General features: G+C 35.1%; 1 protein-coding gene across 1 annotated transcript in view; it reads left to right on the top strand.

Moving 5' to 3' along the window:
* Positions 1-15,816, top strand: part of LOC146997660 (transcription elongation regulator 1-like) — a 48,409-nt gene extending 32,593 nt beyond the window's left edge. Inside the window, exon 2 of the mRNA XM_085815380.1 lies at positions 12,227-15,816. Coding sequence (XP_085671506.1) covers positions 12,330-15,353 — 3,024 coding nt within the window. The 5' untranslated portion in view covers positions 12,227-12,329 and the 3' untranslated portion in view covers positions 15,354-15,816. The remainder of the gene's footprint in view (positions 1-12,226) is intronic.
* Positions 15,817-16,297: the final 481 nt, after the last annotated feature.

Here is a 16,297-nt window from a genome sequence, read left to right as displayed (position 1 = left end):
AATTAAAGCAGTAGCAGTAGAGCTAATTAAAACAATCCTACCTTGATTGCAGGACTTCTTCTGCGCTTCCTTTGTTCTCTATGAAGTAAACACAATAATATTTATTAAGCACTAATAGTGCTGAGTACTACACACACACGCTGTAGAACACTGTATTCGCACAACACTATCATTGTATCACTAATTAGCTCACACTACTACGTTAATTGTAGGTTTCAGCTGAGAAAACCGAAGTTTCTGATTCGTACTGCTACGTCACACTGCTATGTGAATTGCTCTTTTCAGCTGGGAAATCCTTGGTCGTTTATCTTCTATGTATTTCATCTGTTGAATTAGGTAATCCAAAAGCGAAGGCACAACACAATTAGAACAGATCACTATAACGTACTAACGAGCACTACACTGTAAGAACTGATGTCAACACACTCACCATGATACACACTACGCTGTGAGAACTAATGTAACACACTAAGATGAATAATTAAGCTTTAAAAAAAAAGTCGTAATTTGCGAACCACTAGTCAGAATATCATCAGATAAAGAAACTTGGATCCGTCTCGATGAGCAGAGATCAAAGATGCTAACCCTCTCTTGGTACACTAATTAGTTCTACTATAAACACTGTATATGAAAACGCCCACTTCTCTATTTTTGAAGCATTCTTTGCGGTCACTCCGTAGCGAATTCCGTTGGGGAGGGGGAGACGAGTGCAACGGCCTTTTGCTCAAGGTCAGAGTTCACAATCGCATTCGACACCGTGTGTAAAATCACAAATTTAATAATATTAAATTCCCTAATTAATAGAACGACTTGAGCTTGGTCTTAAAATGCTCCTGGAAAGCTTACACATCCGATGGTAAAAGTTACTTGAAGATCCAATGAGCGGCGGCTCATATAGAACGGTGGAAAGTTGTAGCTTGCGTAATTACAACTTTTGCCATTTCAGAGTTTTGAACAATCTGAAAATTCATAAATCATTTTCTATCAATCTCTCTATCACAAATCTGGTATCTTTGTAATCCTTAGATCTTCCTCTTAATGATAATGCGAAACTTGTATGCTTTAGCACAATATTTCCGCAAGATGAGCAGGCAAGAAGCGGAGCGATGAAAAACGCGTGCGTCTCCTCAGAAGGTTGAGTTTTTTTTTTTTTTTTTTTTTTTTTTTTTTTTTTTTTTTTTTTTTGTACTGGTTGGTACTGGCTAAACGAACTGGTTGAATTTTGTGATTTCCCCTATGTGTAACATGAACATGAGTACGTTTTACTTAGAAAGTCGTCCATGGAGACATTCATTGCCTTCGGCTGATAGATCTCGTTTCCTTTGCCATACTCAAAAAATCTAAAAATTTTTCAAAAACACTAACAGATGCATATAACAAAATAAAATTAAGTAAATGCATATAAGAAAATAAATTAAGTAAATGCATATAAGAAAATAAATTAAGTAAATGCATATAAAAAAACTGAAGTAAATGTATGTAACGAAAAAAAAATGAGGTAAAAACAAATTTTCAATAATTTTTCAATACAGAAGTTTTTAAATTGCTTGTTTTCAAATTTTATTTCATTTTTATGTATGTATTAATATACAGTGTATGTGTGCGAAAGTGTGCTTGTTCGGCATATCCATATACATTAATTAAATAAATCTGATTTGAAAATGCATGCACTAACGCGCTATTCTCGTTATTTGAAAAACACTAAAGTATTGTCTGAGAAAAATATTTATAAAGAAAATTAATTTTCGTCTCCTTACTCGGTGCTGTGTAAAAAATTTAAATAAGCTTATTAATTTTTTTCTTCTTTATTAAAAACAAATTAGTTTCTTTTCATCTACATATGAAAAATAACAAAATCTTGCTGTCAGAATGGAAATTCTTAAAAATATAAAACTCGTTTTCTTCGAACAAAAGTTTCTGAGAAATTTCTCTCAGTCAGCAGGTAGTAACAGGACCACTGACTGCTTTGTTTGAAAAACCCGATGAAGTGGATGATTTTACCCCCAAAAGGTTTTCTTTAACAAAGCAGATGCGGTCCAAATGGCTTTGCTGAGAAGCGTTCGTATTTGAATAGCTTGAAGCTTGAAAGCTTGAGTTGGAAGACTTATTGTTTCCGAAGCAATCAGTCAAACAGCAATAAAATTTGTTATAGATATTTCTCTCTCACTGTGAGTTCTTGAAATCTTGGACTGGGTGAAAGTTTATTTTGTTTTACATATATAAGGAAACTGCATGTAAAGCAAAATAATTCAAGGCACATATTGTATGTTAATCATTGTACGTCCCCTCAGCTCTTCGGTTGGGTATTAAGAAAAGAAATTCCTATACTGCTTTTAAATTACTTGTATATTGAAAGATTTGAAAAAAATAGCTTCATATGAAAAGTTTTTCTCCGATAACCAATACAGCTGAAACATGTTTCTGTCTTCAAGTATATCCACAAAACATGAAATAGTATTGTACTCTTTTGTATTCTATTGCATTTTTATATTACTTCGTGGTAAATTTTTTTATTCTTAAATTTCTCTCTCTCATTTCTTATAATACACAAGTACTCTTTCAAATATTGCTGACCTATGAACCTAAATTTTTATACTATAAAATTTTATATAAAAATTAGCCGTAATCATTAGACACAGCTTTGTGTATATTATATTCTTGAATACATGCCTGCAATTAATACTAAGAATACTATTGATAAAATTCGTGATATAATTAATAATGAAAATACTATTTAATCTAAAAACCGATTTGAATCTTTTTTTCATTATAGGGTAACATGAGCCAAACAATTTTCGTTAGAAATATACAATTATGCTAACTTGACACATCAGATAGAAAATATTTTATCGTCATCATCGGCTATGATAAAAGATTTTTACGCTTAAGATTTTGGATTATGATAAAGCACACAGGACCTATTTGTCTAAGGGAAAAGAAGTCTTCGGGGTAAATTTTTTTTGTGGGAAACAAACTGTTAATTCACAATCAATTGTACTTATGAAAAACCCCTAAACCCCCCATGCAGCCGCTAGAATTTACCGGTGCTCAGCTATCTTACCGCTTGGAGACTAGTTGGCTTTCTGAACTTACGCAATACCTATCTGAATTTGAATATTTGCATAAAAAACGAGCAAAATAAAATGACACATTGTAAATAGTACATTTTACTGAAATCAAACTTTCTTTGAAAAAGGAAAATTCATTGTAAGGAATAAGATGGATGCATTTAATTAAACGGCGGGCAATAACAGCGCTGATCATATGTTTCGTATAGGAAATCATTTTCTTCGTGTTATCGTATAACGGAAAATATCCACGGATTATATTTTACAGTTTTTAAGATGTCATGGGTTATCTGCTTTAAGAAAAAAACCTTCGTGGGCAATTTTCTAAATAAAATTGGCTTGAATTCACGTTACGCATCGGGAAAATCATAAAGACCACAAGCAGCTAAACTGTTCGGTTGCCAACAACAAAATACCAACATCCAGCAATCTTATTCACTCAACTATAGTGAGCTTAAACTAATGTTTGTATATTATTAGTAGTATTAAAATAACGAAAATATTTATTCTAATAAAAATTTTTGTTTGAATATCCTCTCTAGTAAGGTATTTCCTTTGGTTGGAGATTTGTCAACAGTAAATGCTATGTTTAAACAAGACATTTATTTAGAGCATAATGCTTCAAAAATGTATGCTGGGATCCCTAGAAAAAAAATATCGCCGGAAAATATATCTCCGAAAAAATATTTAATTATTCGTATTCTTATGATTAATTATTAAATAATTAATAACTTTTATAATTATTAAATGAAATGCTTATTTATACTTTACCAAATGTACAGCAACACTCTTTCTTAACAAAAATACCATATTGAATAAATTATATTGTAAGCTAATAATTAACAACATTGCTTTGTTTAATTAAGATACAATAACAAGCCGAACAAACATTAAATTGGAAGTCAAACAACAAAAATCAGCGTTGAATTTTCAAATTTTCACAATCTAATTTTCATTATATCTTATCTCGTTCATTTGCGCTTTTGCAGCTGAAGATGATGGTTCGGTAAAACCATCGAAACTAGTCCTGTGAAAATTTGAAAATATAACGCTGGTTTTTGTTCTTTGACCTCCAAATTAATTGCTTTGTTTGTTATTAATATGTCTCATCTTTCCTATTTCAGATAAAATTTACTAGTGTTTCTTGGACAGGAAAGCAAGAAGTTTTAATTTGAATCAATAAATTTATGATACACCGAAAACGGTTTCATGTTATAATTCCCTTTCTGAATATCTTGAATGTATATGAAAAAGTAAAATGCAAATTTAATATTAATATTATCGTCCTTAAAAACACCCAAATATTTTGTTTATTACTCTCTTAAAACTACGTAATAATTAAGGAAAAAAGAAATTATTTAAAATAATTATTAGTGGCCTGCAGTTGAAGAATATAGGAAAATGCTGAAGGTTTTAAAGATTTTTAATTAATGACAAAAATACAGAAAATCGGAAATAATACGAAATGTTTCAGCAATATCTCAGAAGGAATGAAAATTGCACCAAATATATGTCAGAATATAATTTTAGTGATAGCAGTTTAATCAGTCTGCATTGAAATTCCGGTGATAATCAGTGACATACAGATTTAGGGTACTTAGGTTAAAAATGCGTAATAATTTAAAATTTAATCGGGTAAATTTTAAAACCAATTTATTTGAAAACTAGCAGCTTCGCTGCGAGCCTTCGTCTGGCTTTTAAATGTACCGGGAAAATGGCTGAAGGGAACTCCAAACGTTAAATTTAAAAACTGCGTAGGATTTTACTCTGCAGAACAACTTCATAAAAAAAGTTATTACGTATAACAAAATTACAATAAAATAAGCAATGTCCCTTAATACAAATATTAATTATCCTAATAAATAAATTAACCAAATTCCCTTTGCAAAATCTTAAGAACTCAAATGGTATAAAGGAGGTTAAGAACTTCGTTTCCTAAAAAAAATCAGTCAAAACTTTTCAATATCTTAAAAACAGTGAAATGAGCAATAAATGAAATAAAGGATTGCAAAAAACAAAAATTTCTGAAAAGCAAAGTATAATTAATGATATTTTATCTTATGTTTTCAAGGTAAAAAATTACAATGAAATAAGCTATATCTCTTAATACAAATATTAATTATCCTAATTAAAAAATTAACCAACTTTCCGTAGAAAAACAAAAATCATGCAAAACTTTTCAATATCATCTTAAACAGTGAAATAAGCAAAAAAATAACATGAAAGCAACTCAAAAAACATAAAATTCTTCGCAGAATTTTACTCCACAGAACAACTTTATCAAAAAAAAAATCAATAAAAATATATTATATTTATATAAAAATCAGAATGAAATATGCCAATCTCTTAAAAACAGTGACATAAGAAATACGATGAAAAATTGTTGCCAAACCCATATTTCTAAAAGAATGAAACTATTCAAAATGATGCGATTTCATCAAAAATCTATCAACAACAATAAGAAAGGAAAATTGTTGCCAAAATCACATTTTTAAAGATGTGAGATGTGAGTAGTGTACTCGGAAGCTTCACTTAAAAAATTCTTTAAAAATACAAAATATTATCATTTTCCCAACTTGTAAAATCAGTCGCAAGGATGAAAGTTTAACGTGTCCAAAAATCAAAGAAAAATAAACTGTACATTTTTAAAAATAAACTTTAAAAAGAAAATTCCCTTGAAAATGTGTTAAACTCTCTTTGTTAAATAAATTCGTATTTAATCGATTTATTGAAGCACGAAATTTATTTTAAGTTCGTAAAATAGTTAAGTGCCTACGTTTCATGACGATGTGAAAATGGAGTGTGTAGAGTAAAATCTCGCTTTCCTATAGCCCATTATGTTTCAAAATGACACGATTTCGTCACAAAACATGAAATAAAAAAAATTCGAATTCGAATTTCGAAAAAAATCGCTTCGAAGTGCACTGGCTCTTGTGTAGATGTACCTATATACCAAATTTCGTAGCCGTGGGTCTATTAGCTTACGCGCAGCGCGAACGAAAGGCGCGCACACACAGACAGACTCTTTCTTTTATTATATGTAGAGAAGATATGTAGAGATAAGATTGTTTAAGGGAAGGAAAATTTTCAAATTTCGCAGCTGTAGCCTGCGGCATTAAGGCGATCATCACGGAGAGTCTAGCCTTTTGCAATTCTCTTGAGAGCTCACAGCTACCGAACAATATATAGCAATCAATCTCACTTAGCGGAATCATTGAAGTAAAATTCTGGGAGGGATGGGAAATAACAGAAGAACTGCTTGACAATTTTCAGAGGTTTAGAATTATTTTCGCGACATTTTAGGGGAAGTTCGGTCCAAAACTAGCGACAGTTTTAAAGGGATTCGCAGAAAATCACTCGACAGGCTAAGGGTTAAAATAGTGCTCACAGAAACATTTTAGGAGCTCTCTACGGATGTTGAAAGGTGGTCTTACATCGCCCTTTCGGATTGCCCATCAGAAACAAGGAAAATGCTCTCCTTGCAGTACTTTATCGATGTCATCCTGGATCCTGAGATGCCACGCTGTGTGACGGGACCGCTTCCGCCCTAGCTTTTGCCTTTCGGAATTGAATGCCCTCCCGCACTTCTTACAATCTACCGTGTTGCGACCCCACAGAGCAAGGGCAGACAAGGCAGTACCAGTACGGTCCCTGCCGAGCCTTACTCTGTCCCGAGAGCCCTCAGGTCTTCTGTGAAGTCTGTTTTTATACCCCCATGGTTGAGACTGCCTATGTGCAGATCCTAACCAGTACATCCCAGGCATTCACCTAAGTCAACCCCCGGGAGGAATCCTGAGATACAGAAAGCCCTGCGAATAGCGGATGTAAAGATTTAAAAAGCTCTTTAATGTACGCCATGAAATTCGAAGCAGCCCATCAAAGAACTCGTAGAGATAGTCACCCAGTCAAAGCTGTCCATGACCAATAGTCAGTGGATCAAATGACTGCTCATATTGACGATTTAGTGCCTTGACGCTGAACAGAAGGGGCAACAAACCAACCCTAAAGTGTTGGAACTGCGGTGTTGAAGGGCACGTGCGAAGGAATTGCAGAACACCCCAAAGTACGGAAAATAAGACCGCTTTCTAGCACGGACGCTGGAAACAAATTAGTGGCCATCTCGCTGGGAAGTTATTGGATAATGAAAAGCCCTATTTTAAAATACTTCAGATTTCTACTGGGTGACGGCAGTCATGAACTCTTCCTCATGGGACATACAAATGGAGTTCCTTGCAATATGATCATTGATACTGAGTCGATGGTACCGTCATCGGAAAAGATTCTGTTTGGGAGTGTCGACTACCATCACACGGCATATGTAGCAGGTATTACCGACCCTCCTATACTAGGATTATACTTTCCAAGGAAATATAATTTTTTCCTTGCACTTTAAAAATAATGAAATGCATTCTGCCTCTGAGAACATGGCCCTGGTCGGAATTAAAGGAGTTAAATCTGTCTACCAAATCATAGCGCATACTACAATACCAGCAATAGCAGAATTTTTGCTTCCTGGATCCATAGCCGAAAACAGGAATTTCGGTGCGGTATAATGTAATATCCCAAGAATTGTAACACCTCGCGAGAAGTACTACTAGTAGCCTCGGCACTCCTATGGGTTTGTCATCTAGGTGACAGTTGTTAACGTCGGTTATAAAGCGAATATTCGGAGGCGAAGTGGTTAAGCGTGTTCTCCAGTGCTCCAATCTCTTCCGAGACCCTAATATTGGAATTGCCGAATGCACAAGTAAGCGATGAAAAGGGAAGTGCTGCCGAAGGTGTCAATGAAGAATTCCGAGATGTTTTCTCCCCTACATCTTCTGGCGTAGGTCGAACCAGTTTAGCCCAGCATAGAATTGATACTGAAGATGATCCACCAATCAAGCAACATCCAAGATCCATCGTCTACCGATTGCTAAATAGGAAGAGATAGGGAGGCTTCTAAAGGATATGCAAGAAAGCCATGTCTTCAGCAGGTTCATGGGCCTCTCCCATTATCTTGGCCAGAAAGAAAAATTGTTCTACTAGATTTTGTGTTCACTATCGCCATTGACGAGTTTACGAAGAAAGACAGCTACCCTCTTCACAGAATTGACGACAATCTGGTCACTCTGTCTGGAACGAAGTGGTTTTCAACGCTTGATTTAAAGAATGGATATTGCCAAGTAGAGATACATGCTAATAACCGAGAAAAGTCGACATTTACTACCAGAAAAGAACATTGGCAGTTGAAGGTGATGCCTTTGGGATTGTGTAGTGCGCCAGCAACATTTCAACACCTTGTGGACCGTGTTGAGAAGTCTGTCTGATACATCCAGATAATATGATCGACGGCAAAGGTCGTGAAGAACATTTAATGTAAATTGTTCAGACAGGAAATGACTTAAATTCGGCAAGTCATCCCCGCTGAAGATCTGTGTACGGATCCAGAAATGTGTCAATAGTTAAAGACTGGAAACGCCTCGAAAATGTCCATCAGCTGAGAAGTTTCCTGAGACTTTGCATTATTATAGAAGATTTGTGAAGAGCTTTTTTTTTTATTGAAAGACCCCTTCCTAAGCTGAAAGAGGCCAAGCATAGGCTCTTGTGGACAGAAAAATGTGATTATGCATTTAACAAACTGAAGGAAGCTTCAGCATCTGCGACAATTCTATCGTATCCTCAGCTCGAAAAACCATTTGTTCATAACACAAATGCAAGCAATGAGAGTGTCAAGACTGTTTTGTCCCAAGAGATAAACGGTCAAGAACTTTTCGTAGCATATTGAAGAAAGTGTGTTTCTTAACCGGACAGGAATTACTGTATCAGAAAAAGTTGCTTGCCATTGTTCAAGCTGTAGCACATTTCTATTATTATCTCTACGGCAGAAAATTCCTTTTCACAGATGTTCGACGGCTTTTGTCTACCACAAGCCTATTACCTGGTTTTTAATTTTAAGAATACCAAAGGCCAAATAGCCAGATGGATGCACAGACTCTAGGAATGTAACATAACTACCCTTCAGCGGAAAGGATCATCACATGGAAACACTGACCCCCTGTCTAGAAGACCCTACCCAGAAAGCCGCCGATGTGGTTCCGGGGTCAAAGAGAAACAGGAGCTCCTTAATCCAATCGCGCAAGTTATAGCATCAACATAGGCTGATGGACATCAATGAAGAAGTCACGAAAGACCAATTGGAAAACTGCGCATTAAACTCATAATTGACAAACAGGAAACCTGTCTGGCAAGGCATTTGTTTTTATAGTCCTACTACAAAACAATATTGGGCTCTGTGTGACTCACTTCATATTTGAAACGGCGTCTTGTACTGGAAGTACGAATCGATTGAAAAGACATTCCAGTGGCAGATGATACTTCAAAGATCCCGGACATCTTTTAACAGGAGGCCACTTCGGAATCATGAAGACTTTGCGTAAAGTTCGAGATCGCTTCTACTGAAGTAATGGAAGGGCTAACGTTGGAAAGGTTGTGCTAATCTTGCGTCGCCTTTGCGGGCCGGAAAGGACCAACGAAACGCACTTGAGAGAACAACGTTACAATGCAGTTGAGCGCACCGCCTTTGACATTTTGGAACCTGCCGATGTCAAAAAATACATCCTCATTGTCAATGATTACTTCACAAGGGGACCTGAAGCGTAACCTATCCCTGATCAAGAGACTGTCATTGTAAGAGAGGTAATGATGCAGTGATGGGATGTCAGGTTTCTAGTGTCTCTTCAGTTACATTCCGATGAAAAAAAGGATATTCATCTCGGCTTTAATCAAAGAACACTGTAAGTACTCTGTATCGACACAATCCAAACGACACATTTACATCAGCAGTCAGACTGCATAGCAGACAGGTTTACTCTAACCAGCTTTAATAGCCTCTCGCTGATGGTTTCTTGAAACCAATAGGTCTGGGACCAGAAGTTTACTCTTTTCTTACTGACCTATTGCAGTGGCGACCACGAGATTACCGTCTATTCCCCATCACAGATGCTCTTTGGCCATGACCTTATTTTGCCTTGTGAACTCTTGTTTGGTCGCACTTCGGCTGAGCTTTCATCGCCTGAGTAGTACATTCAAGATCTCCAGGCACTGTTTGAAGTGTTGCACAAATTTGCTCGAGATCGAATCAACTTCGGGACGAAGAAGATGAAGACCAGATACGATACGAGAGTTACGGAATGTCGATTCAACGAAGGTGACACGGTTTGTAAAGAAATCCGATTTGATGGAAAGACTCTTTTCTAATCTGCAGTCACGTGGGACGGTCCTTATACAGTCCTATACTGGCTCAACGAAGTCGTAGTACAAATCCGTAATTCATGAAATTCTAAACTTAAAGTAGTTCATTACGATAGGCTAGTACTTCATTATGGCCATAGTACATAGCCCCTGTAGTGTACATAATGTATATTGTGTATACTAAAACTATTGTCCTATCTACACAGACATCTGTAAATTCATGCATTTATTTATTGACTTAGTGTTTGATTTGTTATTTATTGGTCCAAATGGGCTTTGTCCCTGAAGGACTATTGTTTGCGATTTTGCGTTGATTCACTATAAACGTCCGTTTCACTTTTCAAACTGTTGCCACCAAAAGTTAGAGTCCTGAATTATATTTGAAGAAATTAAATAATGAAAAGTATGCATAAATGTATATATATTTCTCTCATTGAGACAAAACAATGGCACATAGAGCCATCGAATTTTGAATGAAGTAATATGGGCATGTGGAAGACCAAATTTGGAATTTGTTTTATTATCGATTTCATATTTTCTAAAACTTTCACGAATTTCTGAGTAACAAACTCAACGATTTAAAAGCGAACAATGGCAACACTCTACGGGGAGAAAAAGACTTTTTTATCTCTAGCGCGTGGAACTGTCTAAAGATATGCGTATTTTAAAATTATTTTGCGACATTGCTATTAAACTCAATTTTATGGTTTAAGGGCAAAGAACATGATATTTAATAAATAAAGGTAACACACAAAACGTTAAAAAACGCCCCTTTGGACGTAATTTAAAATCTGAAACCTTTCAGTTTTTTTTTCGGGGGGGTGGAAGTAATTGTTTTGGTTTCGCATTGATTTTCCTTAGTTATACGTGTAGCTTCCTGTCCAGGTATCGTACTGTCCTTAAGAAGGGGACAATGTTGCTAATTTTGTATGTAATGAAATAAGTTTAGTGAAATCATGTGTGAAACTCTAGTATATTTTGCATAATGTAACATGAAAATCTAAAAAGGCGAAGCTTTCCCAGAAAAGTAAGAAGACACCAGGAATCCTATTTAACATTGAGTAAATGGGTTAATAATTGGCAGGATATCGCCAACTTGGCAATATTTTGGCAACTAATTTTTGTCGACAAAATTGGCTAGAAATCGCCAAATTTTCGACATTTTGTTCTCGTCTATGTTTAACTGTAATTGGTATTTTAATTGAAGCAATATAATTAATCTAAATATGTATCTGGCCGTCATTTGTCTCCCAGTAATTTTGAGATTTCTCGGCAGCCCGGGGAGGGAGGTGGGAAACTATATAAGACCGGAGATAGCATCAGTTTCTGAGTTGATCTATTTTTAGTTCAGCATGAGTTCGGAGTACTGAGATACCTCCTTGTGAGCTTCGCTCTTTAGATACACTTTGCATTGCATTGTGGTTAGTGTTCTTATTAGTTCTTAGTAGTTTTTAGTAGGGAAATGCTAGAAAAGTGTAATTGCTGATTTTACTGTATGATACTGTGAAGAGTTGAAAGAATATTTTCTTGGGAAAGTTTTAGAACTGTGAAGTGTTCCTTTTGCTAAAACAAATTTTATCAAGCTATCAGTAATTCTGTGTGCATTCCTGTACTACGAACCCGTACGAAGGCAACAGTATTTGAATCGTGTGAATTATCTGAATTAAGGTTTCCAGATCACTTTTGATGATTTAATGTGGTTTAATTCTTCTTGGTTTGCAACGGTGTAAAATTTCAAAATGAGTTCCAGTTGGTAAGTTCTTTCCATCTGAACGTTTCCGATGACATAATGAATTGAGATGAAACGGAAAACTGGAAAGATCAATTAAAGGTTATGCTGCTGCATTTAAATAAATTTTATTTTAATCGCATTATTTTTCTTTTTTTATAATAATCTAAAATACATCTTTTTTTTAACATTTCAGATATCTTAAAGAGTACTTCACAAGATAGATCAAGGCATTTGAAGATTTTGATACTAATTGCAATGAACAGAACTTTGTGTTGTTAGCAGTACTGTCTTAGATTATGTTCAGCAGCGAGCATCTAAAGGAATTTAGAAGAGGTGTGGCTTTTGAACAGCTAAATACATCTTCTCGGATACTTCCATCGCAGTTTGTTGGACGTCCACCTCCACACAATATCAGAGCACAAATTATACCTAACAGATTACCGTCTGCCTGTTTTAGATCTTTACCAAGATCGGTTATTCATCCTCATCACTCCATTCGACATATAATGCACTCACAAAATAGGCTAGATTACCAAACTTTTATGAGTGATGTTAAACAAAATAATGCTGAGTTACCGATGTTTTCGCAACCGCCTGCGAACTTTGTTCAAAATGAAAGTAGTCAGCTTTATTTCCCGCATCGAAATGTCGCAGAGAGCCTTGGGAATCGGATGTACCCTGCTTTAAATGTGCAGAATTCACTTTCACATGACTTCGTAATCAGCGATGACTTGTGGATAGAAACAAAATCACCAGATGGAAGAAAATATTATTACAATGCAAAATCTCGTGAGAGTAAATGGGAGCAACCTGAAAACGTGCGTGTTATGACACTGCAGCAAATTAAATTAATTGCAAGCAATGAAAATGGTAGTCAGACTCAAGATTCTCTGCAAATAAATAGGCCAACATTTACTTTAAATCCACCGCAATATTTTGGACATTATATCAATACAAGCCTCTCGATGCCGGGAAATGCTAGAATGATTATGTTTCCACCTCCTACAGTCTGCGCACCGCCACCAGTTTTCCCAGCTGTCCACCCAGTTTTACCAGTTCGGGATGTCGCAAATTGCAATTTAAATGTTCACAGTATTCCCTACGTCTCACCTACGAATTTATCTATTGATACTTCTACGTTAAATGCCACACCATCTGCGTACGTATGTACCAATTTCAATGAATACTCTAAAGGAAGAGAGCAGCAGTTGGTTACTAATGGCAACCCAAACAAAGAGCTCGAGCTCGTAAGTCAAACTCCTGGGGGAGCAGTTAATGATAATAACAATAGAATCGAACATGCTTCTGTTTCGGAAAAGTCACCGCAGGTATTAAAGTCAACTGAAATAACTTCAGTGGAAAATAATGATATAATTAATGATACTGTTTCTGACACATTAGAATCAATAACAGATTCAGCTATGGACATAGATAAAACTGCAACGAACGAGCTGTCATATACTGTAGAATCAGTGAGGACATCCTCAGTGCATACAGACAGATCAATTTCAAATAACTTTCATAACACAGAAGAAGCAAAAATTGAGAAAGAAACAAATGTCGGACATCTTTGCAGCAAAGAGAAAATTTTGCGACTCGATGAAACTGATGATTCCAATCACGAATTAATAGCAAAGAAGCAAAAGAATCAGGAAGTTGATAAATCTCGTCCCGTCTCTAGTACTCCTATTCCTGGAACTGTATGGTGTGTCGTGTGGACAGGTGATAACCGAGTATTTTTTTACGACTCATGTCATAAAGTATCAGTTTGGAACCAACCGGAAGAACTGAAAACGCGACCTGAAGTTCAAAAGCTTATTGAAAATCCTCCTGTAAAGCAAGAAAATGAAATTTCTGGCCCAGGTGTAAAAAAAATGAAAGTAGAAGATAGTAGGCAATCTTCAGATGACTCCATAATTAACAATCAGCATACCAACAGTAATGATGCTGCAAAAGAAAACAAAACAGTATCGGAGCAAGAAACTCTTAATTGTAAACAAGCAAAAATGCCTTATGAGGAGAGGGTGAAAATATTTCGTCAAATACTGATTGATACTAACGTATCTGCATTTTCAACATTTGAGAAAGAGTTGCATAAATTTGTTTCCGATCCTCGTTATGCTCTTATCCCTTTTAAAGAACGCAAAAAAGTATTTGATACATACGCGAAAGAGAAATTACAGGAGGAAAAAGATAAAAAAAGCAAGGAAGCCCGTTACTGTAGAGAAAAATACAATCAGCTTCTATTAGAAGCTGGTGTAACTTCCACACTGAGATTTAGTGAATTTGTTGAACGTTACCACAAAGACGAAAGATTCAAAGCTATTTCAAAGATAAAAGAAAGGGAAAGGCTTTTCATAGAATTTATCAGTGATTTGCGTAAAAAGGAGAAGGAACGTAAGGCATATATTCAAGAACTAAAAGAACGATTTTTCCAACTTTTGAATGAACAAAAGTGCCTTAATAAAAATAGTCACTGGTCTGAGATTGAGCAAACAATTTCAAATGATGATAGGTATAAAGAAATTGCAGATAATTTGCTATGCGAAAAATTATTTCGTGAATATATTAGAAAGTTTTCCGAAGATGTTAGTTTGCCTGATACAAATGAAAAAACAGAAAGGCAAAATTCAAGCATACGATTCCGGGAACAAGAAGTAAAAAAAGATTTGTCTGTGCATATGAAAGAACGCGACAGAGAGCGTGAAATACATAAACATGATTTAGCTGTAAACGGATTTAAAGCTTTACTTTTCGACCTCGTTCGAAATGCAGATATAACATGGCATGAAGCAAAACGGTTAATGAAGAAAGATCATAGATGGGAAGTCGTTTACTGTTTAACTTCTGATGAGCGCGAAAAAATGTTTGGTGATCATGTCAGACACCTTTTATTTAAAAAGAGGCAGCAGTTCCGTCAAATTTTAGATGAAATACCTGAAATCACTTTAACATCGTCTTGGTGTGATGTACGTCAAACTGTACTGCGTGACTCACGATGTTCGAAATTTTCCTCGAAGGAAAGGAAATGTGAAAAAGAATTCGAGGATTATATGAAAGATAAATTAATAGCTGCAAAAGCCGATTTCAAAGATTTGTTAAAAGAAACAAAATTTATAACTTATAAATCAAAAGAACTCCTAAAGACTGATCATCTTCAAAGCATCGAAAAAATTCTGGAAAATGATAAACGCTATTTAGTCCTGGATTCCTTCAAACGGAAAAGAAAAGAAATATTGTTGTCATATATAGACAAACTGTATATGAAAGGACCACCGCCACCTCCTACTGCCACAGATCCTTCGAAACATGCCGTTTGAACAATATTATTACAGTATTTTTTTTTCTCTAACTGTACACCTGAGAATTAAAACGATGAGCACTGTAAAGGAGAAGCTTAGCAAAATATTTAAATATAATGATTTTGCTCAAAGCAAACACGTTGAACATTAGACAGAACAGAGGATAATGGATGCTATCATATACCTGCGAGCGAATAGCTGCAAATAACTGATGAGTTATCCTAGAACACATTTTTACAATATTATGGTAATAGTTACATAATCTTGAATTTGAATAGAGTTTTTACTGCATATGGAGGAAATAAAATTTTATGAACTATTTTAATTTCCAGGAAAACGATCGTATTGAAACGTGCTTGGTCAAACTAGACTGAATATTTATCAGCTGTTATTTTCTAAATGTATCTTTACATCATTCTTAAATTACTGAATGTGTAAAGTTCGAGAGCTGTCATTTAATATTAAATACTTCTTTTCTTATTGTCTGTGTTATGTAATCTATACTAAAATCAGTTTTTCGTTAAATTTAATGTAATATAAGTAGTAGTTTCTGTTCATTCCTTCAAGGTTTTAATCAATGAGTGAGAGAGACAGAATTGTCTAAAAATACTTCATACTCTTTTAATAGCATTTCATTTTATTCTGTTTAGTTGATTGTAAATAAATTATGAAACATATTACTACTAAATGTTTAGTGCCAAAGACCATTAATCCTAAAATGTCTTGAAATTTCTTGCCTAGGCTTCACCATAATTCTGCAGTTTTCATTTATTCTTGCAATGTACACTGCGCAAATAAATAAATAAATAAAAATGGGACAGTTCTATATCTTTCGTTCTACTGGGCCGATTGACAGAATTCAAATTGTGTTTTTCATGTCTCGAAAGCGCGACTTAGAATATATATTAGATTTATATATAGCATTGTTCTAACATAAGTATTTTGACACAAAATTGGACTTT

This window comes from Stegodyphus dumicola, chromosome 4 (genome assembly GCF_044657685.1).
Source record: "Stegodyphus dumicola isolate Sdum_Otavi_A_Nest chromosome 4, ASM4465768v1".
NCBI classification, from domain to species: domain Eukaryota; kingdom Metazoa; phylum Arthropoda; class Arachnida; order Araneae; family Eresidae; genus Stegodyphus; species Stegodyphus dumicola.
This window is presented reverse-complemented; position numbering and strand designations above follow the sequence as displayed.